Below are 25,992 nucleotides of genomic sequence, written 5' to 3'. Positions count from 1 at the left end.
TATATAACGATGTTTATCGCCCGACAGTCAAACGATAAGAGTGATTGTTCGGTTTTTTTTAAAAAGGTATCGGGGGTAACGGTGCACGCGCATGACCCAACTCAAATCATACCGGCGTGGGGCGGACAAGCTCCCCCTGTGAGCGTGCGTGAACAATTTCCACCCACCAAAAAAAATAGTACAAATATATATTTTTTTTTACAGGTAAGTAAAATAATATAACAAAAAATGAATAAATTTTGAATATAATTAAAATAATAATTTTTTTCTTTTTTAGGTTGGCAGCGGAAGCGGACAGATATTAGCCACCGGCCTTGTAAATTGACTGTTATGGGTTCGAACGGTAACAACTCTGACGACGCCGTCTTTACCGGGGTGAGTTTTATCCATTCGAGCGAGAGACCACTGTGTAGGAGGCTTCTGATCATTCTTCAGGACTACCAAATCTCCCACACGTAAATTCGGAAGGCCCAAATTCCATTTTTGACGTTGCTGGAGTGTATGAAGATATTCGTTCTTCCATCGGCCCCAAAAGTCCTGTACCATCCGTTGCAACAGTTGCCACCTGGTAAGACGATTCAACTTTAAGTGAGAAAGGTCCGGGTCTGGAATAGTCGAATTTAAAGGTTCTAGACAAAGAAAATGAAATGGTGTAAGAGGCTGATAGTCATTCGGGTCAGAACTGATAGCTGTTAATGGACGTGAATTTAATACAGCTTCAATCTGTGTGAGTATAGTAAATAATTCTTCAAAAGTGAGAATCTGATCCCCAATTACTCGGTTTAGGTGCGTCTTGACAGACTTTACTCCGGCCTCGACCAAACCATTAAAATGTGGCGCTGATGGGGGGTTGAATTGCCAATTAAGACCCAATTTAACCTTTGCTGTATTCGCCATCTCTTCCAATCTACGATTTGCCCCCACAAAATTGGTGCCATTGTCGCTAAATATGAGCTCACAGCGACCCCGTCTTGACACAAAACGTCTCAGGGAAGCAATGAAAGCCTCTGTGGACATATCCGATACCAATTCGAGATGGATGGCCTTGGTTGCCGAGCAGACGAATATGCACACGTAGCCTTTAACGGAAATGGTTCCCCGGCATCGTCTCATGGATATAAGAAATGGTCCAGCGTAATCTATTCCAACAACCGAAAAGGCTTTAAGTGCTGAAACTCGGTATTTTGGTAAGTCCGCCATTATTGGAGCATAAGAACGTGGTTTGGCTCTAAAACATTTAATACACTTTGATAATACTCGATATATTACCTTTCTCGCAGAAACAATCCAAAACTGTTGTAAAAGAAGGCAATGTAAAGTACGAAGTCCTGGATGTAAAAATGACTGATGGGTTTTTTCAATTATCATTTCGCTCAATCGGGAGTCACTTGGAAGTAACAAAGGATGTTTCTGTTCAAATGGCATGTCCGAATTCTTCAAGCGTCCACCCACCCTCATCAATCCATCTCGGTCAATAAATAGAGCCAGCTTATGGAATGGTTTTTTAGGTAATTGATTTTTTAAGATGGCTTGATATACATCCGGAAAGTGTTGATGTTGTACATGTTTTATAATTGAATAGAGAGCACTCTGAAGTTCAATAGGAGATAATAATATGGAATAAGATGATCTTTTTCGTTGAATTTGAGTAATAAACCGCCTCATGTAGGCAATGATACGTTTAACCTTTGACAAGGAAGAAAATTTGGTAAGTAAATGATCAAAAAATGACAGTTGTGTTTCAGTAGAATTAACTGTAATCGTTCTTTTTTCTTTAAGGATATCTTCTTGAATAAAATTACGAATTGGATTGGCAGGCCAATTGTTGCTGTCGTCAATCAACCAAGATGGACCCTTCCACCATAAATCAAATGTTGACAATTGACCAGGATAAAATCCCCGCGAGCCACAATCAGCAGGATTTTCGAGAGACGGAACATATCTCCATGACTCCGACGGAACAATTTCTTGAATATGACTGACGCGATTTGCGATGAACACTTTCCATGTACAAGGTTCGGAATTAATCCAATTTAGCACTACCTGAGAGTCTGTCCAAGCAGTAACAGAATCTATTTTTATTGTAGGTGATAGATATTCAAGAACATTCTTAACCAGATCGGCTAAAAGAGTAGCTCCGCAGAGCTCAAGGCGAGGAACCGATATGACTTTCAATGGGGCTACGCGGGATTTGGCACAAACAAAGGAAGTGCTGACAACTTGAGAGGAATATTGGCTACGCAAATACGCCACTGCACAGTAGCCCACCTGAGAAGCATCGCAAAAGACGTGAAGTTGAAGAGAACTAGAATTGTCTGGGATCATTAATCGAGGTAAACGAATTACAGATAATAGTTCCAATTGAGATTTAAATTTATTCCAATTTGAGGCCATCAATGAAGGGGCGATTTCATCCCAATCGCTTTTTATTTGCCACAATTGTTGAATAAAATGTTTGGCCTTCAATGTACAGGGAGTTAAAAAGCCAAGCGGGTCATAAATCCGTGCCACATCAGAAAGGATGTTTCTTTTTGTGCAACTTGACGTTCTAGCTGAATATGAATATCTAAACTCATCTGTACAGGGATCCCATTGGAGACCCAAAACCTTTATATAATTGATTTCGTCGTAGTCCAGCGAAATAGGTTGTTGGACATCGGACTCAGAAACCAGATTTAGAATTTCAGGGCAGTTACTGGCCCATTTACGGAGTTCAAACTTCCCCTTTTTTAATAAAGCTATTAATTCTTCTTGTAAATTTAGTGCTTCTTCTATTGTTGGACTACTAACTACAATATCATCAACATAAATATTATGTTTTAGGGCTTTGGACGCTCTCGGAAATTCCTGATGATAGATGTCTGATAATTCTACAAGTGTTCTGAGGGCAAGAAAAGGAGCCGAGGAGATGCCATAAGTTACCGTATTAAGCACATACTCTTGTATTGGATTGTCTGGAGAGAATCGCCACAGAATTCTTTGAAAGTCCCTTTGCATTGGAGATATAAGGATCTGTCTGTACATCTGCTTTATATCGCAGGTAAATGCGAAAGGATAACATCGGAACAACAATAAAATTTGACTAATGTCCTGTTGTAGTTTAGGTCCTACATGAAGGAGATCATTTAAAGATTTTCCATTGGACGTTGACATAGAAGCGTCGAAAACAACTCGAAACTTTGTAGAAGGACTGTCAGTGCGCATGACACAATGATGGGGAATATAATAAGCTTCTGATAACGGCGTTTTAGGGGGCGGCACAGCAGACATATGACCAGACTCCAAATAATCTTTCATGAATTGTACGTACTCTTTACGCATTAAGGAATTTTTTGAAAGACGAAACTCTAAGGAGGTAAGACGTTTTACTGCAATTTGATAAGAGTGACCTAAAACTTGTTTATCATTTTTAAAGGGTAATGACACGACAAAGCGTCCAGAAACAGTACGCTTATAATTTTCCACAAAATGACGTTCGCATTGTTTTTCATCTGAGGTTAAGGAAGCTTCTTTGGGAATTGATTCTAATTCCCAAAAGCGTTGAATTGAATGATCGAGAGATGATTCCGTTGTCGATAAGCATGTAGCTATGGAAGTTCCAGAAGAGGAACTTGAACGTCCCATCACGATCCACCCGAAGACGGAATCAACGGCAACCGGATCACTAGATTCCCCAAGTACACGCCCACCAGTGAGTATCTTCGGGACCAATTCTGCACCCAATAATAAATCGATTTGTCTTACATTGGAATTATGTTCCATAGGGAATTTTAATCCCTTTAAATGACTATGAGACCTTATAATGGATGATAATGACGGTTGATCAGAGCAGATGTTGGGTGTTATGATAGCATTAAATTCAAAGGAGGGTGTTTGTGATTGACAAGGTTGGATGAAACAGTTAACCGAACCTTTGTTACAAATGGATGTCATTGAATTAAGACCTTTAATTTCTAGAGAAGAATTAAAGGTACGAGGGAGACGAAGCTTCTTAGATAACCTGTCAGTTATGAAATTTGACATGCTACCCGAGTCAATTAAGGCTCTAACGGGATGCAACTTTCCGAATTTGTCTCTGATATGCAAAAATGCGATAGGCAAAATGACATAAGAATTCGTTTCATTAATTGAGTTATGTTTCAGATTCCAATCAGTGGTGCCAACATGAACAGGGGAACTCTTTTGAGATTCAAAGTGCAATAACGAATGGTGGTGTTGTTGACATACACGACAACGGTGAGAAGAGGGACAATTTTGGGTAGAATGCTCTGAATTAAGGCAGTTTCTACAAAGATTGTGTTGTCGAGCAAGAGCCAGACGCTCAGATGGTGATTTTGAGTTAAATGATGAACAGCGATAAATAGAATGATTATCGGAGCATAAAATGCATTTAGATGTTGATGAATTGTCTTCAAAGTTTAAACTCATTACGGTCTTTCCACGAATGTTTGACAGGGGCCTTTGACGATTGAGAGATGTTTTATCTTGAGAAGTAAGTAAAACAGATTCAAAAGCCTTTGATTGGTTTTCTAAAAATGTCATAAGTTGTTTGTAGGTGGGTATTTCATAAGACGTGTGTTCTCCTTCAAACTTAGTTTTGGTAGATTGATTAAGTTTCTGAAGTAATAAATTGAATAATAAAAAATCCCACTCATCTACAGGAAAACCAAGGGTCCGAAAACCCTCTACATTCTCGCTGAATGTGTCAATTAATAGACGATAAAATTTAGAAGACTCTTCGGAAACAGCCTTAATACTCAGAATTTCGTTAAAATACAGAGTGGCCAAGTGGCGTTTATTTTGATAACGCCCTTTAAGTGTATTGTAGGCGATTATGTAATTATCATTTGTGGCCGGAAGCCCTTTCAACAAATTAAAAGGCTCACCTTTCAGGGACGTAATTAAATATTGATGTTTTGCCACGGGAGAGAGAGAAGAATTATCATGGACCATACTGCTAAACAAATCAAAGAATGTAGGCCAATTCTTAAGATTGCCATCAAAAATTGGTAATATTAATTTATTAAGTTTTGGCGTTACAATAGACGAGGCTGACTCTGACAGTTTTTGAGAAACTAGATTTAATTTATGCACGAGGGCTTTGATGGTGTAAAAATTAATGTCAGCTTCTTTACGAATTTGATCGTGAGTTTCAAAGTCTTCATCGGTTATCAGACCGATGATTTGATTGTGTAGTAATTTGAATTCTTTGTAGATCTCCTCAGAGTCTTGGGCTCTTTGAAGAAAAATATCATGTTCAAAAGGATCATCGGGAAGATCACGACCAGCTATCATCGATTCCGAAAGGCGGCTTAAAAGAGTGTTACGACGCAAGATCAGTTTATCGAGTTTCTTTGACATCGTTAACGAGAAAAAAAAAAAAATAAAAAATAAGAGTGGCACAGAAAAAATGAAAAGGATAATCCCCTTTTTCTAGAAAAGATAGTAATAAAATAAAAAGTAGATGATTCCAAAACTAAATGGAGTCTATAGAAAGAAAATGATTCCACCTGGAAGATGACAAAAAGGAAAATAAAATTAATTCTGATGAAAATCAAGAAAATAGGATGGATGATTCCAAAGGGAATATCGGCAAAAATAAATAAAATGAAAACGTGTGTAGAAAAATGGAACGGAATTAATAAAATTTTGAAAAATAAAGAAAATCCAGTTTTTATCTTCTTGTTTACTCCCCAAGAGACCAAATGTGAACCATGTGGTTCGGATCGAAATGGCTGAAAGGAATGAAAAAAGAAGTAACGTGGATAATTGTAGTGGAAAAATCTCGAACAGCGGCGTCGTACGTCCGGATCACCTAATTCTAATACGATAAAAAATCGTATCACCAGAAGGCCCACTAACGTACGCTGGCGGAAGAAGCTGAACAAGAACCTAAGAATAAACGGAATAAGAATCCGGCTCGAAGGACCAATGTTCGCTCGATAAAAAATCGGGAACGAAAAGAGGAAGGTGCTGAATTCGGTGAAATAATAAGAAATAAATGATCTTACTTTTACCTTTGTTGTTGTTCTTGTGGTTTTAATTTTAATATACACTATAGAAGTAATTTATAAATTATTGTAATAATTACAATATATAACGATGTTTATCGCCCGACAGTCAAACGATAAGAGTGATTGTTCGGTTTTTTTTAAAAAGGTATCGGGGGTAACGGTGCACGCGCATGACCCAACTCAAATCATACCGGCGCGGGGCGGACAAGCTCCCCCTGTGAGCGTGCGTGAACAATCTACCAAAACGGGCGATTATAAAACTATTACACATAATTAATGCTGCTTTTAAACAGAAATACTTCCCAAGCATATGGAAAGTTGCTGAAATAATAATGATACCAAAACCTGGTAAACCCCCCACAGATGTTACATCATATAGGCCAATCTCATTATTATCCTTACTATCAAAACTGCTTAAAAAATTACTATTAAAAAGACTAAAACCTATCATAGAAGAAAAAGCACTAATACCAACACATCAATTTGGGTTTCGGAATAAACATGAACATAGATCAAGTGCATAGAATAACGAATACTATCGAAATAGCAATGGAAGAAAATAAAGTCTGCTCCGCCGTATTTTTGGATGTTGCACAAGCTTTCGACAAAGTCTGGTTAGATGGTTTAAATTACAAGCTAGACCAAATACTACCATCAACGTATAGTCAACTATTAAAATCGTATGTTTCTGATCGATATTTTAGAGTAAAATACGAAAACGCTTATTCACCAATACATGAAATATGAGCCTGAGTTCCTCAAGGAAGTGTGCTTGGCCCAACATTGTACTTACTCTACACATTCGACCTTCCTCAGGTACTAGGAACTTTAACAGCTACATTCGTAGACGACACAGCGATCTTAGCTGTTGCAGAAAATGAAGTAGTTGCAGCAAATAAGTTACAATTGGCATTAAATTCAATAGAAAACTGCGCCAAACGATGGCTAATAAAACTAAATACAAATAAATCGACATACATAAACATTACTTACAAGAAAGTAAACTATGTCCCAGTACACATAAATGGCAATGCAGTCCCTTACGCCGACACAGCAAAATATCTTGGTATGACGCTGGATGCCAAACTCATATGGAAAGCTCACGTCAAAAAAAAAAACGTGAGGAACTTGATATCAAATTTAGACATCTATATTGGCTAGATTGTTGATGGCACCTTTAAATACAAATGCTATTGCCAGTATTTTCAAGACTTCTCTTGGGTATATGGGAAGGGTTTTAGGGGAAGTTTTATACATCATTAAATGTGAACCAAAAATCGCAGAAGTGCGAAGGGTTGATAAATGCTATAATGAATTGCCGATACTGGTTAATAACAATGAGTCATTATTTATGGCTCTAATCACACATGTAGTGCAAGAGCATGCCGAAGAGATAATGTGCTCTCCGGTAGCTCCTTCACTATTTTACATAGAGAACCGATGGGTAGGATTTAGTCCATATCCTACAGTGTATAGTTCTCCAGCTTCTTTAGAAATTAACGATGAAAATAATATAAAATTTAGTCCTATTCGAAATTTGGGAAGTGAAGGATTGTATACTCAAAATGAAATTGATAAGATTCAACATAATTTTCTGTTTGGATCCGAGCGTGATGCAATTACCTCATTTTTAGTCAATCGGGTTGCAGGTAGAACTGATGATTCAAACCAGTACGACACAACAAAGTTATTTAGTTCAAAAGAAATTAAAAGTTATGCTTGGGGTTGGTTTACCGATATTGGGATTTTTATGTCAGGATTCATGGGAATATACATAGCATTTATCATCCTAAAATATATTTGTTCAGTAATTTTAAATGGTTTTGTTTTATACCAGGCTCTGGGATGCGGATTTTCGATTATTGCCAGTTTTTGGACGACTTTAACTCATGGTTTTTACATCGAAGTTATAATCACAAAGTATCAGATCCAGAGAACCAGGAAGATTCTGCACGAGTACAAGATGGTCATTCTGTTCAACCTACAGCACCCCTGAGCAGTAAAGTGATGTACCCGGAAATTCATGTTGTACAAGAGACGCCATGAATTTTCGATTAAATATGTCGTTACGAGTTTGTAACACAAAGACACTCTTATTGTCTGTAATTAGGTTAAGAAGTTATTGTTATGAAAAAGGAAAAAAAATAATAATTCATTAAGAGAAAGTTAAGAAAGTTTGATACTCATCACCATGTGGAGGTAATAAGTTTTGAATAGTTTTTTTTTTTGAGTTGTTAAAAATTTTTTAAATTTATGAACGAAAAGTTTTTATTTAAACAAAGCTTTGCATATTGAATAACGCAATATATTTTATGAAAATAATTCTCCGAAAAAAAAAAAAAAAATGCTGGGAAATGAAAAGGAAATGCCTTCCTTTCCTTGGAATGGATTAAAAGAACAACTACGAAGGATGAAGCTGTTAGTTATCGGGCATGTCGTATGGAAATCGATACAATCTAGCAAGTAAAGACAGAAAAAGAAAAAATTACCACAAAACTTCGAAAGAAAAAAAAAAAAAACATATATAGTTACCAAATGTAGCTGCCCCTTAACAACTGTAATTGCCGAATATGAAGCGTCAGCAATTAATTGTTATAAATAACTGCGAGTACTTCGATATCGAAGAATTGTAATTCCGACTCCACGAAGTACTCAAATCGTCGACGCGGTGTTCAAGTTACGCTTCCGTTTTTATAAAATCTTATGTAATAAATTATAATTTTAAATAAAAGTTAAATGATTAAAACGTCCTTTTAATAAAAAAACTCTAAATAACAGTTAAATAATATAATTGGCGCAGTCAGTAGGATCCGGTAAACGTGAGTGATTAAATCTTGCATCGTGCCTAAAATCGGTCCGACTTACGGAACACTTGTGGTGAACTTTCAAGTTCTTTATTACCGGATACGAGAAGAAAGAAGAAAAGTAGAACCCGCCGAGGAATTTGATTAGACTACGTGCCAAAGCACGCGAGGCGGTGGATGCAAATAAAACACCCACCACTTGGCCCGAACTTAAACAAATTCTAATTCATTCATTCGGTGATAAACGATCCGAAGAGGTTCTTGTTTATGATTTGAATAGTTTGATTCCACAAAAAGAAGACAGTACAGCCAGCTACTCTAATAAGATTAAATCAACTCTTTACACTCTTCTTTCTAAGGTTAACTTGGAAGAAGACAATGTAGCGATCCGCAATCTCAAACAAGAGCAATACAACCAGATAGCTCTGAGAACTTACCTATTTGGATTAGACTTGATAAATCCCAACATTGGTTTAGAAGTTAAATTACGACAGCCCACCGATATTGAGACAGCAGAAGGTTACGCCTTGGAAATTACTAACTATAACACCCAGAAACAGCGTTTTCTTTTTAATACAAGGTAGCCAATTGCATCGCCAATGCGTACCATTATCAGACCACATCCCATGGTAGCTCAACGTCCAAACTCGATGCAAAAACCTCCCATGGTTATGCCACAACAGTATGGACAGCCAAATAAATATATTCCACCCGCAATACTGCCACCTCGTCCAATGTTTTATCCCAGACAAGAAAACAATCAACCATTTGTGAGAACGCCGGCACAATTTCAACAACGACCATTTAGACCAACACCGATGGAAATAGACAATAGTAACAAACGTCCAGCCTCATCTATCAACCGACCAGCCCCAAAGAGACAATGGATGTCAAATAATATTGAGCTTCCATCAGAAACAACCGAAGCCAATATCTATGTCCAATATCCTGATGATGACCAAACGGACGATAACTATGGGGAACGACATATCCATGAAAACGTCGAATACACAGAAGACGTTGAGACGCAGGATTTTCCCCAGGACACGTCTCAAGGGCAATTAACGTAACGATTTCGAACAAAGCCTATTCACAAGATCCGTTACTACCCTACGTCGAATTTGAAGGCTTAAGATTTCTTATAGATAAGGGAGCAGAATGTTCTCTTATCAATTCGAAGTTATATGAAGAAGTTAAATCGGTTTATGCATGCGATAGTCAGGAATTTAATATAAGAACACCTCACGGAGTTGAAAAAACAAGAAGCGCGGTTTACGCACCGCTTCCTAACATCTTTAAATCACCGGAATATCATTTATTTGTATGCTTTGATTTTTCACGTACTTTTGATGGTTTATTTGGTTTCGATCTGTTAACAAAATTAGGAGCTTCGCTTGATACAAAGAAACAAATCATTGTTACAGATAATACAACAATTCCTTACAAAATTGACAATACTCAAACAATTAAACCATACTCGCAGTCATTAATGAGTTTTCAGGTCACTAACATTGAAAATGGCTTAGCTTTGTTTCCTGTAATGAAAGATGATACAGACAACTTTACTTCGACGAGTGCTTCCGGGATCATTACCCCGGAAGCACTCGTCGAAGTAAAAAACCATGAAACGCAAATTTTTGTTACAAACAATTATGGAAACCCGATCCGTTTGAACCCGACGCCGGTAGAAGTGCAACCAGTAAGCGAAATTGAAGAAGAAATAAACATCGGTTATAATTTTATAGATAAAAACCATTTAGCGGCACTTCAAGAAAAAAATGTTGAAAAGAATTTGAAATTGGATCATCTAAATTTAGAAGAAAAGAAGGCTCTTCAAGCATTATTATCGAAATACAAACATTTATTCCATATAGAGGAACAACAATTAACTTTTGCTCATAAAATAAAACATCATCTTAACCTAAAAGATAATAGACCCATCTATGTTCGAAATTATCGTCAACCAATCGAGACAAAAAAGGAAATAAAAAAACAAACTATGGAACTACTACGACAAGACATCGTGAAAGAAAGCGTTTCGCCTTGGAACGCACCTGTCCATATTGTAACAACCCAAAAAGACGGAAGAATAAAAAATCGAATGGTAGTTGACTTCCGACGACTAAACGAAAGAATGATAGAAGACAAATATCCAATTCCAAACATTGCCGATACATTAGATAAATTGGGCAGGGCAAACTATTTCACCTCTCTCGATTTGGCATCAGGCTACCACCAAGTCGAAATGGAACCGGAAGATAGAGAAAAAACAGCGTTCAGTACCGAACAAGGCCATTTCGAATTTAAAAGAATGCCTTTCGGATTGAAAAACGCCCCGTCCACCTTCCAGCGTCTAATGGACGAAGTTTTACGTGGTTTACTAGAAGACACATGCCTGGTATATCTCGATGATATCGTTATTTACTCTTCATCGCTGCAAGAGCATATACAAAAACTAATTAAAGTCTTCGACCGTTTAAATTCAGCAAATTTTAAAATTAACTTACAAAAATGCGAATTTCTCAAGAAAGAAATTAAATATTTAGGACATATTATAACAGACAAGGGTGTTAAACCTAACCCAGAGAAAATTAGAGCAATCATACAATTCCCCATACCGAAAACAAAAACCGAAATCAAAAGTTTTCTCGGACTACTAAGATATTACCGTAAATTTATTAAAGATTTCGCCAAAATTACCAAGCCGTTTACATCTTGTCTAAAGAAAAACGCTAAAATCAACATCGAAGATTCAACATACATAGCCGCATTCGAACAGTGTAAAGGATTACTTACTAATGATCCTATACTAAGATACCCAGACTTTACCAAAGAATTTATTGTGACAACAGATGCGTCAGATATCGCTCTTGGAGCCGTTCTTTCACAGGGCATAATTGGAAAAGATCAGCCTATTTGTTACACGTCTCGAACACTCTCGGAGACAGAAAGGAGATACACGACCACGGAGAAAGAACTTTTGGCGATAGTTTATGCTGTCAAACAGTTCAGACCGTATGTGTACGGAAAGAAGTTTACCATCTTCACGGATCATAGACCGTTAGTGTGGCTTTGGTCGCTAAAAGAGCCCAACTCCAAACTAATGCGCTGGAGAATAAAGTTGGAAGAGTACGATTTTGACATCGTTTATAAAAAGGGCAAAGCCAATACGAACGCAGATGCGTTATCGAGAATTACATTAAACGATCTGAATGTAATTACACAAAGCGATCTAGATAGCATTCTACCAAATTTTGATGATACAGAATTATTAGAAATAGCGAGCGAAATGTCAATTGCACTGATTGACTCACCTGCACCTCCAGCTATCCTTGCTACAGGACAAGGAATTGCTCGAAAAGAAATAAAAATATCGGATAGACCAACCAGACAACTAAGATCAACACGTCGGATAGAAGAAAACAAAGAAAATTCTGACAATAATACTATTCATACTACACAGACAGTAGAGCCAAAGAAATCGATTGAAATCCAGGATACTATTATTGACAACAAAAAGACGCAGTTCATTATAACAAAGAGTTTGGGAAATGGATTAGAAATTAAAATCAAAACAAGAGGAGATAACACCATACACTTGGTACGAATCCCAGCAGAAAACCAATACGAACACATTCTAAATTTATATAAAAACTCCATGGCTGGAAATAAAACATTTTATATTTACACGTCTGTCGACAAGCTCTATCAACAAATGTGTAACGTTTATAATAATGAAATATCAGATAGAGGACCACGAATAATCAGGTGCCTACGACGAGCGGAAGTTATTTCAGATGAAGCAAAGAAGATCGAAATAGTAACAACGTATCACGAAGGAATGACGAACCATCGTGGTATACAAGAAACTTTAGAACATCTCAAACGGAAATACTGGTGGTCGAAAATGGAGGAAACAATCACCAAGGTTATTAAAGCCTGTGAAATATGTAACAGGGCTAAATACAATCGAAGACCCGATGTACCATTATTACCGATAACTGAAACTCCAGATGCCCCATTCGAAAAATTATTCGTTGATACTTTCTCTTTCGCAAACAATAAATATCTAACAATTGTAGACTCGTTTACACGTTTGGGACATGCGATTAAAATCAAAAGTAAAAATCCAACAGATATTGTCGAAGCATTTTTGGACTACTTTAATTACTACGGAATCCCGAGAGAAATTCGTTTCGACAAAGGATGAGAGTTTAACAACCAAGTAGTAAAAGAATTGGCCGTATTACATCGAATCACTTTGCACTTCGGTACAGCAAAGAACCCAGAAAGTCAAGCTAATGTAGAGAGATTCCATTCTACCTTACTAGAACATCTGAGATGCCTTGATGAAGATCCCGGTATAACAAAAGAAAAGAAAATTCGATCTGCTACAATTGCGTACAATAACACCATCAATAGCGCAACAGGAATGACTCCATTTGAAGCACTTTTTGGCCATACAAAAACGAGAAATCCACTCGACCTATTTTACGATCCCCCGACGTATCAAGATATTATAGACAAACATAAAAGTCGAATGGCAATTATGTACGAAAGCTTAAAGAAAAAAGACGAGAACAGGAAACTAAAAACTCAAGAAAAACAACAAGAACAAGTAAGAGTTTCAACATGGAAAATTGGAGAAAAGGTATACGTAGAAAATATAACGAAAAGTAATAAAATGGTCAAACCCTACTTTGGATCATACACCATTATTAAAGTAAATGATAATAGCACAGTAGAAGTTCAAACTAGGAGAGGAGTACAAACATACCATACAAGACATCTTAAACACGGTATTGTTTCAGATGCTCCTGGGCAAGACCCGAGGTCCGAATAACAACGTTAGACGGCCCTTTAATTCCATTGCCTATTAAACAACAATCCGATTATCTTATTCTCAACATCCCCCAGCCGTACCTAGCAGAAAATAAAGATAAGTACTTTACGACCGGTACCAAATGTAAAGAATTCCAACGCGAAGAATACCTATGCCAAGCTACAAGTTTAGATACAAGCAAACGACCAATGTGCGCTTACGAAATATTGCGACACCTTCCCATATCAATGTGTACTCATAAGAAAACATCTCGACTACAGGAAGAAAGTATACATCCTACCGAATCGGAATGGATACTGTTTCAAGCCAACTCAACAGGAGAAACGGTGTGCGAAGATCGTCAGGAAGTTCGTCCATTGGAAGGAAATCTTCTAATACAAATTACTCCAGACTGTAGCGTCCACCTGGGAAAAGAAATCTTACGCACCACCACCAACAATTTACCAGATCGTCAATTCCATTTGGCCGTTGTAAATTTGTCCACCATACCTGAAGAAAAATCACCTTGGCAACTGGAAAACATCCACATGAAGAATCTCCAATTGGCAACAATGAATGATGCAAGAACCAATCTCACCGAACTAGACCAGAGACTACGAGAATTCAGAACCAACCACCTTTTCAGTCTAGGGAGTTCGATGACGTCGCTCATTGGAACCGTGACCATAATTATTTTAATCATTATGTTAGTTTGTTTTAGAAAAGGGCAAAAAGTCCAGGATAGCGACAACTCAGTAACCCAAGTCCCGGAGAGAAGCTCTCCCAATCCTTGGTTCACTTTAAGACGGGAGGAGTTACCAAATGTAGCTTCCCCTTAACAACTGTAATTGCCGAATATGAAGTGTCAGCAATTAATTGTTATAAATAACTGCGAGTACTTCGATATCGAAGAATTGTAATTCCGACTCCACGAAGTACTCAAATCGTCGACGCGGTGTTCAAGTTACGCTTCCGTTTTTATAAAATCTTATGTAATAAATAATAATTTTAAATAAAAGTTAAATGATTAAAACGTCCTTTTAATAAAAAAACTCTAAATAACAGTTAAATAATATAATTATATATTAAGAAGTAAAGAAAAGAAAAAAGAAAAAAAAACAAACAAAACAATATATATGTATATGTCATGAAGAAAAGCGAAAATTAAGTTCCAACTGTAGTTGACACAGCCAGTTAAAAATCAGTTAAAAAAATCTTAAATAGATATATTGCTTGGGTAAAAAAAAAAAAAAAAAACTTAAACGAGTATTGATAACGTGTTGATGACCATGTTGATGAGTATTTAAAGCATTAGTTTTATAAACATATATGTACTTTATAAGAAAAAAAAAATATTTCAATTTCTTTTTGTAATAGAGTTAAGTTTATTTTGATGTTTAATTATGTATTGGATTTTTGATAAAATTGTTGATTGACACTTGGACGATACAAAATATTTCTGTTTTTTTTAAATAAGTTGTTGGTAATGCGTAACCAACATCTTAATTAAAGGGGGGAGTAATGTAACAAGTCAGAAAAGATATCTATATTTAATTCGGGGAAGTACAGAAATATTTTGGGAGTGGGGACAACGGATGAGGGACTCGCGAAAAGAGGAGAGAAAGAAGAAGTTAGAGAGAGTGTGGTCGAGAGTTAAGCTGCGTTCCCACGGAGCGTGAAAACGAACGTGTATCATGCTTTCGTGTATGTGCTGGAAGGACCCTACCAGTCGTGGAGCGTGGACCGTTCACACTGACTTTCGTATTAACGAAAACGTGATTCACTTGATCGCGGAAAGTCGACCATGAACGAGCTGCTTATCGAGACTTGTGCTGTGGTCAGTTCGGTTTTTGGTGCTATCTTAGCACAAAGAATAAATCGGTTGGCAAAATCGAAAGAAAACTTACGGTGACTTTGCGATATTTAGCCACAGGAGACTCTTTCAAAAGTTTGGAATTTTTATTTCGTGTTCCAAAAAACACAATTAGTAAATTCATACCCGAGACCTGCGAAGCTATCCACAACACGACACTTAGAGAATTTATACAAGTAAGTAAATTAAAGCACATTTTTTCTTATTTTACGTATTTTATTATAGTAGGTAAAGGTAACTAACAAATAAAGTATTTTTTGTATTTTTATTAGGACTACTTAGCTCGACTTATAACTTTGTAAAAAAAAATTCTTCAGAAAAACCACTCATGTTTGACTCTGTTCCACTTGTTAGGTCTGCTGACTGATTGGATGGAGTTGGTGGTGGGCACATTGCATTAATTATGAAAGAAGTAATTGTTTCTTGAAGTCTCATGGCGGTTGGAGGTCCAATACTACGTAACATTGACGCAACATATTTACCGAAATGATCATAGGTATCTTCTTTCGTAATTAGTGCAGCACGATTTGAAATATTTTCTAATTTTTCAATGGCACCAGACATGAAAGTTATTTGGGGGTCGAGCAAAGCTTTTTTGTTTGATGATGATGGCTGGGACACAGTCGAAGGCATTTGTCGTTTAACTGTTCTTCTGGGTGCCTCAGTTCCTGCTGTGATTTGTGGTGTGGATGACACTTTCTCGTTAAGATGGTCAACAGAACTTTGATGTTGAGATGGTGATTGTGACTCGTCCAGTTTTGACTGTTCCTGTTGAGATTCCTCAGTTGCCGTTGTTGGTAATAGCTACAGTAAAAACATTAATTAGTAATTTATTTCAGGTGCCGGCAACTTCAGATGAATGGAAAAACGTTGAATCTGGATTTAGGCAACGATGGAATTTCCCAGGATGTGTAGGAGCTTTGGACGGCAAACACATTGTAATACGTGCCCCTACCGCTACTGGATCCGATTATTACAATTACAAAAATAGTTTCAGTATTGTATTAATGGCTTTAGCCGACTCCGATTATTGCTTTCTGTATGTTGATGTTGGCGCTAAAGGAAGAGGTTCTGATGGAGGCATATTCCAAAACAGCTCGTTATACAAAGCTTTCGAAACAAACTACTTTGCAATGCCAAATGATTTTTTGATTGTTGGAGATGATGCGTTTCCCTTAAGTTTGGTGTTCTACTTTTGAAACACCTGTATATATTATTATGTAATCAAAGTACCAATGGGAAAATAAATGCGGTTTTTTGAACTAGAATATGATTTTTTATTACACTTACCAGATTTGATTGTGTGGGTCGTTGCTGAACGAATGGGCGAATGAAAGAGTTCATCAGCTCAAACCAGATAATTTTTGGCCTGTAAATGTCGTCAGTTCCGGCTTCAGACCGCTCACTGTCGGCTATTTTTTTCAATTCTTGACAATAGGAACTCCTTAAGTTTTTAAATTTTGATATTACGTCTTTTGATCCAAATCCTGGAATATTAAGCTCTTCCGAAATTCTTTTAGCTGCTGCCATTCTCATATCGCGGTTTCTATATTGTTCGCTAGTTGCATCATACAACACTTTTTCAACACTATATAATTCGAGAAATCGCAGAGTCTCATTGGAGGCTTTAAGCCGCGTTCCCACGGGGCGTGATACGCTAGCGTGGGGCACGCTTTCGAGCAACACGCCCCGTGTGAACACAGTGTCGTGGGTTAGCTGCTGACGTCACAGGCAAGCGTGGTGCTCACGCCTCGAATCAAACTGGTTTGATTTTTGTCGTGAGCTTGCTTGCGTATACCCGTTCAAGATGGCAACAAGTAGTGGAATCAAAAGTCGTGTAGTGAAATTACAAGACAATGAGACTCTGCGATTTCTCGAATTATATAGTGTTGAAAAAGTGTTGTATGATGCAACTAGCGAACAATATAGAAACCGCGATATGAGAATGGCAGCAGCTAAAAGAATTTCGGAAGAGCTTAATATTCCAGGATTTGGATCAAAAGACGTAATATCAAAATTTAAAAACTTAAGGAGTTCCTATTGTCAAGAATTGAAAAAAATAGCCGACAGTGAGCGGTCTGAAGCCGGAACTGACGACATTTACAGGCCAAAAATTATCTGGTTTGAGCTGATGAACTCTTTCATTCGCCCATTCGTTCAGCAACGACCCACACAATCAAATCTGGTAAGTGTAATAAAAAATCATATTCTAGTTCAAAAAACCGCATTTATTTTCCCATTGGTACTTTGATTACATAATAATATATACAGGTGTTTCAAAAGTAGAACACCAAACTTAAGGGAAACGCATCATCTCCAACAATCAAAAAATCATTTGGCATTGCAAAGTAGTTTGTTTCGAAAGCTTTGTATAACGAGCTGTTTTGGAATATGCCTCCATCAGAACCTCTTCCTTTAGCGCCAACATCAACATACAGAAAGCAATAATCGGAGTCGGCTAAAGCCATTAATACAATACTGAAACTATTTTTGTAATTGTAATAATCGGATCCAGTAGCGGTAGGGGCACGTATTACAATGTGTTTGCCGTCCAAAGCTCCTACACATCCTGGGAAATTCCATCGTTGCCTAAATCCAGATTCAACGTTTTTCCATTCATCTGAAGTTGCCGGCACCTGAAATAAATTACTAATTAATGTTTTTACTGTAGCTATTACCAACAACGGCAACTGAGGAATCTCAACAGGAACAGTCAAAACTGGACGAGTCACAATCACCATCTCAACATCAAAGTTCTGTTGACCATCTTAACGAGAAAGTGTCATCCACACCACAAATCACAGCAGGAACTGAGGCACCCAGAAGAACAGTTAAACGACAAATGCCTTCGACTGTGTCCCAGCCATCATCATCAAACAAAAAAGCTTTGCTCGACCCCCAAATAACTTTCATGTCTGGTGCCATTGAAAAATTAGAAAATATTTCAAATCGTGCTGCACTAATTACGAAAGAAGATACCTATGATCATTTCGGTAAATATGTTGCGTCAATGTTACGTAGTATTGGACCTCCAACCGCCATGAGACTTCAAGAAACAATTACTTCTTTCATAATTAATGCAATGTGCCCACCACCAACTCCATCCAATCAGTCAGCAGACCTAACAAGTGGAACAGAGTCAAACATGAGTGGTTTTTCTGAAGAATTTTTTTTTACAAAGTTATAAGTCGAGCTAAGTAGTCCTAATAAAAATACAAAAAATACTTTATTTGTTAGTTACCTTTACCTACTATAATAAAATACGTAAAATAAGAAAAAATGTGCTTTAATTTACTTACTTGTATAAATTCTCTAAGTGTCGTGTTGTGGATAGCTTCGCAGGTCTCGGGTATGAATTTACTAATTGTGTTTTTTGGAACACGAAATAAAAATTCCAAACTTTTGAAAGAGTCTCCTGTGGCTAAATATCGCAAAGTCACCGTAAGTTTTCTTTCGATTTTGCCAACCGATTTATTCTTTGTGCTAAGATAGCACCAAAAACCGAACTGACCACAGCACAAGTCTCGATAAGCAGCTCGTTCATGGTCGACTTTCCGCGATCAAGTGAATCACGTTTTCGTTAATACGAAAGTCAGTGTGAACGGTCCACGCTCCACGACTGGTAGGGTCCTTCCAGCACATACACGAAAGCATGATACACGTTCGTTTTCACGCTCCGTGGGAACGCAGCTTTAGAGTAGAGGCATGGGTAAAGTGTGGGAGTGAAAAGTGGAAAAAGACTAAAAAAATTAAAAGAGAAATATAAGAGAAGAAAGCAGAAGAAAAAGGTGTCAATCAACCCAAAAACCGTTATGTGAGTATGATATAGAAATATTTACTGTTTTTCTTTTTTTTGTTTATTTGATTTGTGTTTAAAAGAAATTAAATTAAAGTATCTCATTAATTAATTCAAAGTTTTTATTGATCTTTTGTATTTTTGACATCCGCCGCTTGATCCTTTCCCCCTTGTCTTTTGCCACACTTGACCACGTTACGAGGCTCCTATAAAGAGTGGACCCGAGGAGAATACCCTTCTCCGAGAATATACTCGGGGGCCTCTTACCACCTCACGCTCGCGGGTGGTAACAATTGAGATTTCGTAAATGTCCCGGAGGGGTGAAAATTTTGAAAAGTTCCGGGAGTTCTGGCAGGAGTTCTGAATAGCACCTCACGAGTTCTAAAAGATATTTTAATAAAGTTTTTAGATACGTGCATTCGTTTAATAGTTATTGCAAATTTTGTGATCTCGTTTTGTGAACTTAGCACCCCAAAAAGTCGATATCGATGTTTTTGCCTATTTTTGCGGAACTTTTAATAAAAATGGTAGAGAACTATAGAACTCAATGGGGTGCAATGGGAACTCAAGAGAAATTTGAAGTTTTAAAAAAATGAGGTGCTAACTTCACAGACGCTAGGTTAAGTTCTCTCGGTGAACTAAGAGAATGTTAAAATTATCACATTACCTCTCGTTTTTAAAATTGAAAAAATTTCGAACGGACGTGACAAACAAGTTTTTCAATTTTCAAATGTAAAACTAACTTAACAAACGACATTACAAAATTTAACGCACTTAAACTAACTTATTACTAATTTAACGAAATTCCTTAATTTAATTCACAAAAAAAAATGGCACTAACAATGATACATGATATTTCCCTTTATTTATATTTTCTATATGATCGAAAATTTCATAAGTATTTCTGAATTTATTAATTATTTTATACGGGCCTTGGAATGGTTTCACTAATTTAGCTACCTGCTTTCTCTTTAAATCTGTAACTTTTCTAGCTTTTATTAAAACAAGATCATCATTATCAAATTCTCTAACTTTTCGTTTTCTTTTCTCTTGTTGTATTTTCCGATAAGCTGCTTTCTTAATCAATTTTTCTCTAATGTTCCTTAGTCTTTCTTCTATCTGGTCATCTTCTTCACTTTTCCAGAAACGGTGTGGGTTTAAACCTGTCATAAGAGTAATTGGTGCTTCTAAATGTGTCGTATTTGGTGTATGATTTAAAATTTTTTCAATGATTTTTAGCTTGGTTGACCATATATTGTGATTTTCGTTTAGGATAATTCTTAAATACTTTACAACTTCTTTTATTACCCTTTCGCTTGGATTTCCTTGTGGATGTCTTATGCTACAATAAATTATTTTGATTCCGGAGTCATTAAAATATTTTCTAAATCTTTCGTTATTGAAGTATGTGGCATTGTCAGCAAGAATGTTTTTAGGTTTACCATATTCATCTATAAATCGTTGTATTCCTTCAATTGACGTTTCCGTATCACACTTTTGAGTAGGTATAAGTTTTGTGAATTTTGTAAGGATGTCGTAAATGACGAAAACGTTCTTATATCCTTTACTCGTTCTTGGTAAATTAATGAGATAATCAATGGCGATAATTTCTAATTTTTCTGACGGAATTATGTTTTGAAAATCTGGTTCATAGTGAAAATTTCTTTCTTTTGAAAGTTGACATTCTTTACAATTCTTGATTAAACTCTTTATTTAATCATCGTTTTTACTGTAAAATCCTTCTCTAATTATTAACCATGTTTTTCTCCCCCCCTATATGTTTAAATTCTTGATGTATCCTTAGACAAATTTCAGAAAGGTATTCTTTCGTTATGACAAATAACTTCTTATTCCCTACTAACTTCTTTAAAAAATTGTCTTCTAAAAAATATCCCTCAAATGTTCCTTGTTCTTTAATTCTTTTAATGATTGAGTCTATTTTTTCACTTGATTGTATCTCTTTAATTTTTCTTTCGGACCAAAAACCACGATTATTTAAAATTATGATTTCTGTAGATGATTTATGAACAAATTTTCGGCTTAGAATATCTGGTATTATCATTTCTTTTCCAGGGCGATAAACAATATCGAAATCGTATTCATTTAATAATAAACTCCATCGATAGACACGGTTATTGTCTATTCTCCCCTGTAAAATACTGATGAGTGCTATATGGTCTGTTTCTATAGTGAATTTTTTTCCTAGTAGAAAATGTCTAAGTTTAGTAATTGAATATATTATAGCTAACATTTCTTTTGACGTTATGGAGTATTTAATTTCGCAGGGTTTTAAAATTCTTGCTACAAATTGTATAGGAACTTCTTTCTCTTCTATGCCTTGTAACAGTTCTCCGGCGATAGCAAAATTTGAAGCATCACACTTTAAAATAAACGGTATTGTAAAATCGGGTTTAAATAAGAGCAATTGATTAATGAAATTTTTCTTGATATTTTGGAAAGCTTCTTTGTTCAGAACTTTACGTTTATTTTTTTTATATATAATATTAATTATTATTTTAATTACATTTCAACCTTTTTTTTTTTTAATTTCTTTATTTCGTTGCCTTAACTCGCAACCCGCGTTGTACATAAATGTATTATAAAACCTTATTTGTTGTATATATTTCATGTTATTTGTTGTAAATATTCGAAATTCGACCATTTGTAAACCTGTTTGTACGGTATATATTCGATGTCCTGTTCTTAATAAATCCTCTTGTTGTCCAGTCTTCAAGCGTTTTGGAAGTTAAAAACCCGTCCCGAATTTAAAGGTCAGTGAGTTATAAAATTAATAAGAGAACAATTACGAATAATTCGCAAAATTAATAAACATTTTGGTCCTTCGAGCCGGATGCATCTCGCTATCGAATCGAAAATCGAATTTTGTCAATTTTTCACGATAAAAATTAAAAGACAGCGTGATCTTCGACGGCCATATTAAAGGTCTCGCTCGGTCGGGTTTTTCCATTTAAAACGCTAACTTCCCCCTTCTAAAAAGGGAACTTATAGTGATATTAATAATTAAACAATTTTAAACAATTCACAAGACAGTTCAGTTGTTCGGACCGCGAATTTTAATCGTTCGTGTCGTGCTTAACGTTTCTGGGATTTCTTATCTCCTTCATTATTTCTTTGAAAGCGTTGCAACTGTACTCGAACAATAATCCGCGCGCGTCTTGTGTCTTATTGATTCACATTCTAATAATAAAGACTATATTACCGTGTTTTTCCATTTATTCTGATTTGCGATGTCAAAGTCCGGTGATAGAGAAAAGGACTCAGAATCTGTATTCGAACGTCAAAATGACTTATTCGGTTCGATTTCGCGTACTATCACGAATATTAAAAAATTAGCATTGCCAAAAAGAACTGTCGGTATCGTTCAAGCGCGATTAGAGAGGTTAGCTGAGTGTTGGGAAGAATTCAAAACAAATCATTTATTCCTGCTCCAATATCGTACTACTCTTTCCGAAACGGTTTATTTCAAAGAGGATGTTTTCACTTCATGTGAAGAAGCTTATATCGAAGCTAAAGGAGCTATCTTCGAGTTCCTCTGAGAGCTAGAAACCCCTGCATCTCCATCTCCTCCACCGGCCAAGGTCTCGACTGACACCAGTACAACGTTGCAACCTCGTCAATTGCCTCGTATTAGCTTGCCTGTTTTTAACGGAGCTTACGCGGAATGGGCTCAGTTTCGCGATTTATTTGTTACAATGGTCTCCAAGAATCCAAATCTTTCCGGGGTAGAAAAGTTCCAGTATCTAAAAATGAGTTTGGTGGATGAACCAGCTCAATTAGTTAAAAATCTTTCAATTACTAACAATAATTTTGATAGAGCCTGGAAGTTGCTTGTCCATCGCTACGAAAATCTTCGAATTTTAGTCGATACTCAGGTGGCACGTTTATTTAACACAAAAAATATCAAAAACGAATCCGCATCAGAACTAAGTCGCCTCATCGCTGAAATCGAAGAAGCTTTAGCAGCTTTAGAGTCCTTGGGTTGTGATATCAAGCACTGGGACCCCCTACTGGTTTATTTGGTTGTCAAGAAACTCGATCAAGATTCCATGAAGGATTGGGAAAAGTCCGTTGGCGATCATCGAAATCCCTCTAAGTACAGCGAATTACTTGAGTTCCTTTCGTCGCGTGTATTAACTCTCGAGGCTATCGAGAAAAATTCTAGCAAAAAACCTACAAATATCAATATTGGACTAAAAAATTCGAAAAATTTTCATGTCAAATCGCATAATGCCTCACCTTACACTTCTCGTTGTGCGTTGTGTAACAATCCACATTACTTGTCCCGATGCCAAAATTTTCTCTCAAAAAATCCAAAACAACGATCCGAATTCGTCATAAGGAAGAAACTTTGTTATAATTGTCTTGGCTTTCATTCCATTACAACTTGTAAAAGCGAAAAAAGGTGCAGAATCTGCCAAGATCAACATCATACAGTTTTACACGAACTTCCTCCAGAAAAATTAAACAAACCTTCAACAGTTATATCGAAACCTCTTGCTACTAACACATCAAATTTGCCTTCAACAAGTCATACAGTACATTCGCTTCACATAAACACTCCGGTTTTACTAGCTACTGCTTTAATACAAGTTTTGTCTCTCCATGATGAATCCTTTACAGTCCGCGCATTGATTGACCAAAGGTCGGAAGTGTCGTTTATCAGTGAATCACTGGCTCAACAGTTACACCTTCCTAGACGTGCAGCTTGTGTTCCTATTAATGGAGTTGGCTCAAAACGCACATGTACTTCAAACGGACTTGTTTCCATTAAATTAGTGTCTCGATTGAATCCTTCAATTTCATTTCTTGAAGAAACATTGCTGTTACCAAAACTAACAACTTATCTTCCAAAGCGATTGTCAAATAACTTACCAGTTCAGGTGAAGAATCTTCCTTTAGCCGATCCAGATTTTGAGTGCGATAAACGAATCGACCTAATCCTTGGGGTATAGTTTTATTCCAAGATTCTTTTAAATCAAATTAAAAAATTCAATAACAATCTCATGGTTGCACAAGAAACTTCTATTGGCTGGATTCTTTTTGGAGCGATCGATTGTCCGGCTGCAACTAACAACACTGTTTACGGGTTTCAATGTTCAGTTGACCGAGCTCTGATTGAGACTATTCAAAGATTCTGGAAACAAGAAGACGATTCCCTTCCTGAACACCGATTATCATCAGATGAACGTGATTGCGAAAATCACTTCCTTCGGACATATTCTCGCGAAGTTAACGGTCGTTTCATGGTGCGGTTACCTTTCAAAAAATCCCCATCAACACTCGGAAGTTCTTATGATCTCGCAGTGAGCTCCTTTTATCGTTTGGAACACCGATTTCTGAAAAATGAAAACCTTTCAGCTTCGTATCACGAATTTATGAATGAGTATGTTTCGCTTGGACACATGATCCCCATATCAACGAATGCAAATATTCCGAATTATTACTTACCTCACCACGGTGTTATTCGCGAGTCAAGTACAACCACGAAATTAAGAGTAGTTTTTAATGGATCAGCTCAAACTTCTAACGGTATTACACTGAATGATTGTTTGCACATTGGACCCAAGTTGCAGACCGAGTTGGTCGATGTTCTTCTTCGTTGGCGAAGACATAGAATCGTATTTGCTTGTGATCTGGAAAAGATGTATCGCCAAATTAAGATCCATTCCGATGATTTACATTACCAACGAATAGTTTGGCGAGATAGCCCTTCGGAAGAAATAAAAACTTACGAATTGACCACAGTCACTTACGGTTTAAATTGCGCTCCGTTTTTGGCTATTCGTTGTCTTCGTCTGTTAGCACAGCAACATTCCAGTGATCAACCAAATGGTGCAGCGATTCTTCTGAAGGATACCTACGTCGACGATATTTTGTCAGGTGCTGATAGTGTTTCTGAAGCCCAGAAAGTCATATCTCAAGTACAAACGATTGTTATGGCGGGCTGCTTTCATGCTCGGAAGTGGATGTCGAACCATCCAGACGTTCTCGTACAGCTTTCCCCAAGCGATGTTTCTCATACCGTAACAGTAGATTTAAGAGGGGATGATGCCCCAAGGGCTTTGGGATTGATCTGGAACAATGAAACTGATGAATTTTTGTTCGTGTTGAGTCAAGCGAGTGAAACTTTGAATAGACTTACCAAACGGTCGGTCCTTTCCTTCATCGCGCGTTTGTATGATCCCCTCGGTTTATTATCGCCATTTATAATCACCGCGAAGATCTTCATGCAAGAACTCTGGATCCTTGGTCTCGATTGGGACGAGGAGTTCCCTTCTGATCTAACTAAAAATTGGATCTCCTTTTTAAAAGACTTTTACAATGTCCCTGCTATTCGCGTTCCGCGTTGGATTGGTACTCATAATAATACCAATTCCGTAGAGATCCACGGATTCGCTGATGCTTCAGTTCGTGCGTTCCAGGACTTGCCCGAGGCCCGCTGGTCTCACGTTTCAACCAAGGACAACCCCGCCGACTTGGTTTCCCGTGGAGTTCCTGCTTTACAACTTCAGGACAACTCCCTCTGGTGGCGCGGACCTTCTTGGCTCTCCCAATCGTCCACCCGCTGGCCTTCTCTACGACCTTCTTCTTCACCAGACGCTGATAATGAAAGACGTTCCAGAGTGACTGCTCATGTTGGTGCCGTTTCGAACTGGGGTTTG

General features: G+C 37.0%; 4 protein-coding genes and 2 long non-coding RNA genes across 6 annotated transcripts; 3 read left to right on the top strand and 3 right to left on the bottom strand.

The window, feature by feature from the left end:
- Positions 1 to 424: 424 nt before the first annotated feature.
- LOC139431308 (uncharacterized) lies at positions 425 to 5,361 on the bottom strand. The gene is made up of 3 exons (XM_071198955.1): positions 5,063 to 5,361; positions 803 to 3,739; positions 425 to 605 (listed from the first exon to the last, which is right to left on the bottom strand). The coding sequence occupies exons 1-3, from the start codon at positions 5,359 to 5,361 to the stop codon at positions 425 to 427; spliced, it is 3,417 nt and encodes a 1,138-aa protein (XP_071055056.1).
- Positions 5,362 to 15,540: 10,179 nt separating this feature from the next.
- Positions 15,541 to 16,781, top strand: LOC139431124 (uncharacterized). The gene is made up of 2 exons (XR_011641436.1): positions 15,541 to 15,689; positions 16,353 to 16,781. It is a non-coding gene; the product is annotated as an uncharacterized lncRNA (long non-coding RNA).
- On the bottom strand, positions 15,728 to 17,127 carry LOC139431123 (uncharacterized). Its single transcript, XM_071198729.1, has 2 exons — positions 16,804 to 17,127; positions 15,728 to 16,317 (listed from the first exon to the last, which is right to left on the bottom strand). Exons 1-2 carry the CDS (start codon positions 17,047 to 17,049, stop codon positions 15,802 to 15,804), a joined length of 762 nt encoding a protein of 253 aa, XP_071054830.1. The 5' UTR covers positions 17,050 to 17,127; the 3' UTR covers positions 15,728 to 15,801.
- Positions 17,128 to 17,166: 39 nt separating this feature from the next.
- Positions 17,167 to 18,774, top strand: LOC111421774 (uncharacterized). The gene is made up of 2 exons (XM_071198728.1): positions 17,167 to 17,698; positions 18,185 to 18,774. Exons 1-2 carry the CDS (start codon positions 17,321 to 17,323, stop codon positions 18,698 to 18,700), a joined length of 894 nt encoding a protein of 297 aa, XP_071054829.1. The 5' UTR covers positions 17,167 to 17,320; the 3' UTR covers positions 18,701 to 18,774.
- LOC139431122 (uncharacterized) lies at positions 17,721 to 18,961 on the bottom strand. Its single transcript, XR_011641435.1, has 2 exons — positions 18,813 to 18,961; positions 17,721 to 18,149 (listed from the first exon to the last, which is right to left on the bottom strand). It is a non-coding gene; the product is annotated as an uncharacterized lncRNA (long non-coding RNA).
- Positions 18,962 to 23,022: 4,061 nt separating this feature from the next.
- Positions 23,023 to 24,282, top strand: LOC139431307 (uncharacterized). The gene has a single exon (XM_071198954.1). It carries the CDS (start codon positions 23,023 to 23,025, stop codon positions 24,280 to 24,282), a length of 1,260 nt encoding a protein of 419 aa, XP_071055055.1.
- The last annotated feature ends 1,710 nt before the right edge of the window (positions 24,283 to 25,992 follow it).

Source organism: Onthophagus taurus, chromosome 8 (genome assembly GCF_036711975.1).
Source record: "Onthophagus taurus isolate NC chromosome 8, IU_Otau_3.0, whole genome shotgun sequence".
In the NCBI taxonomy this organism is placed as follows: domain Eukaryota; kingdom Metazoa; phylum Arthropoda; class Insecta; order Coleoptera; family Scarabaeidae; genus Onthophagus; species Onthophagus taurus.
The sequence above is the reverse complement of the archived record's forward strand: the minus strand, read 5'-3'. Positions and strand labels throughout refer to the sequence as shown.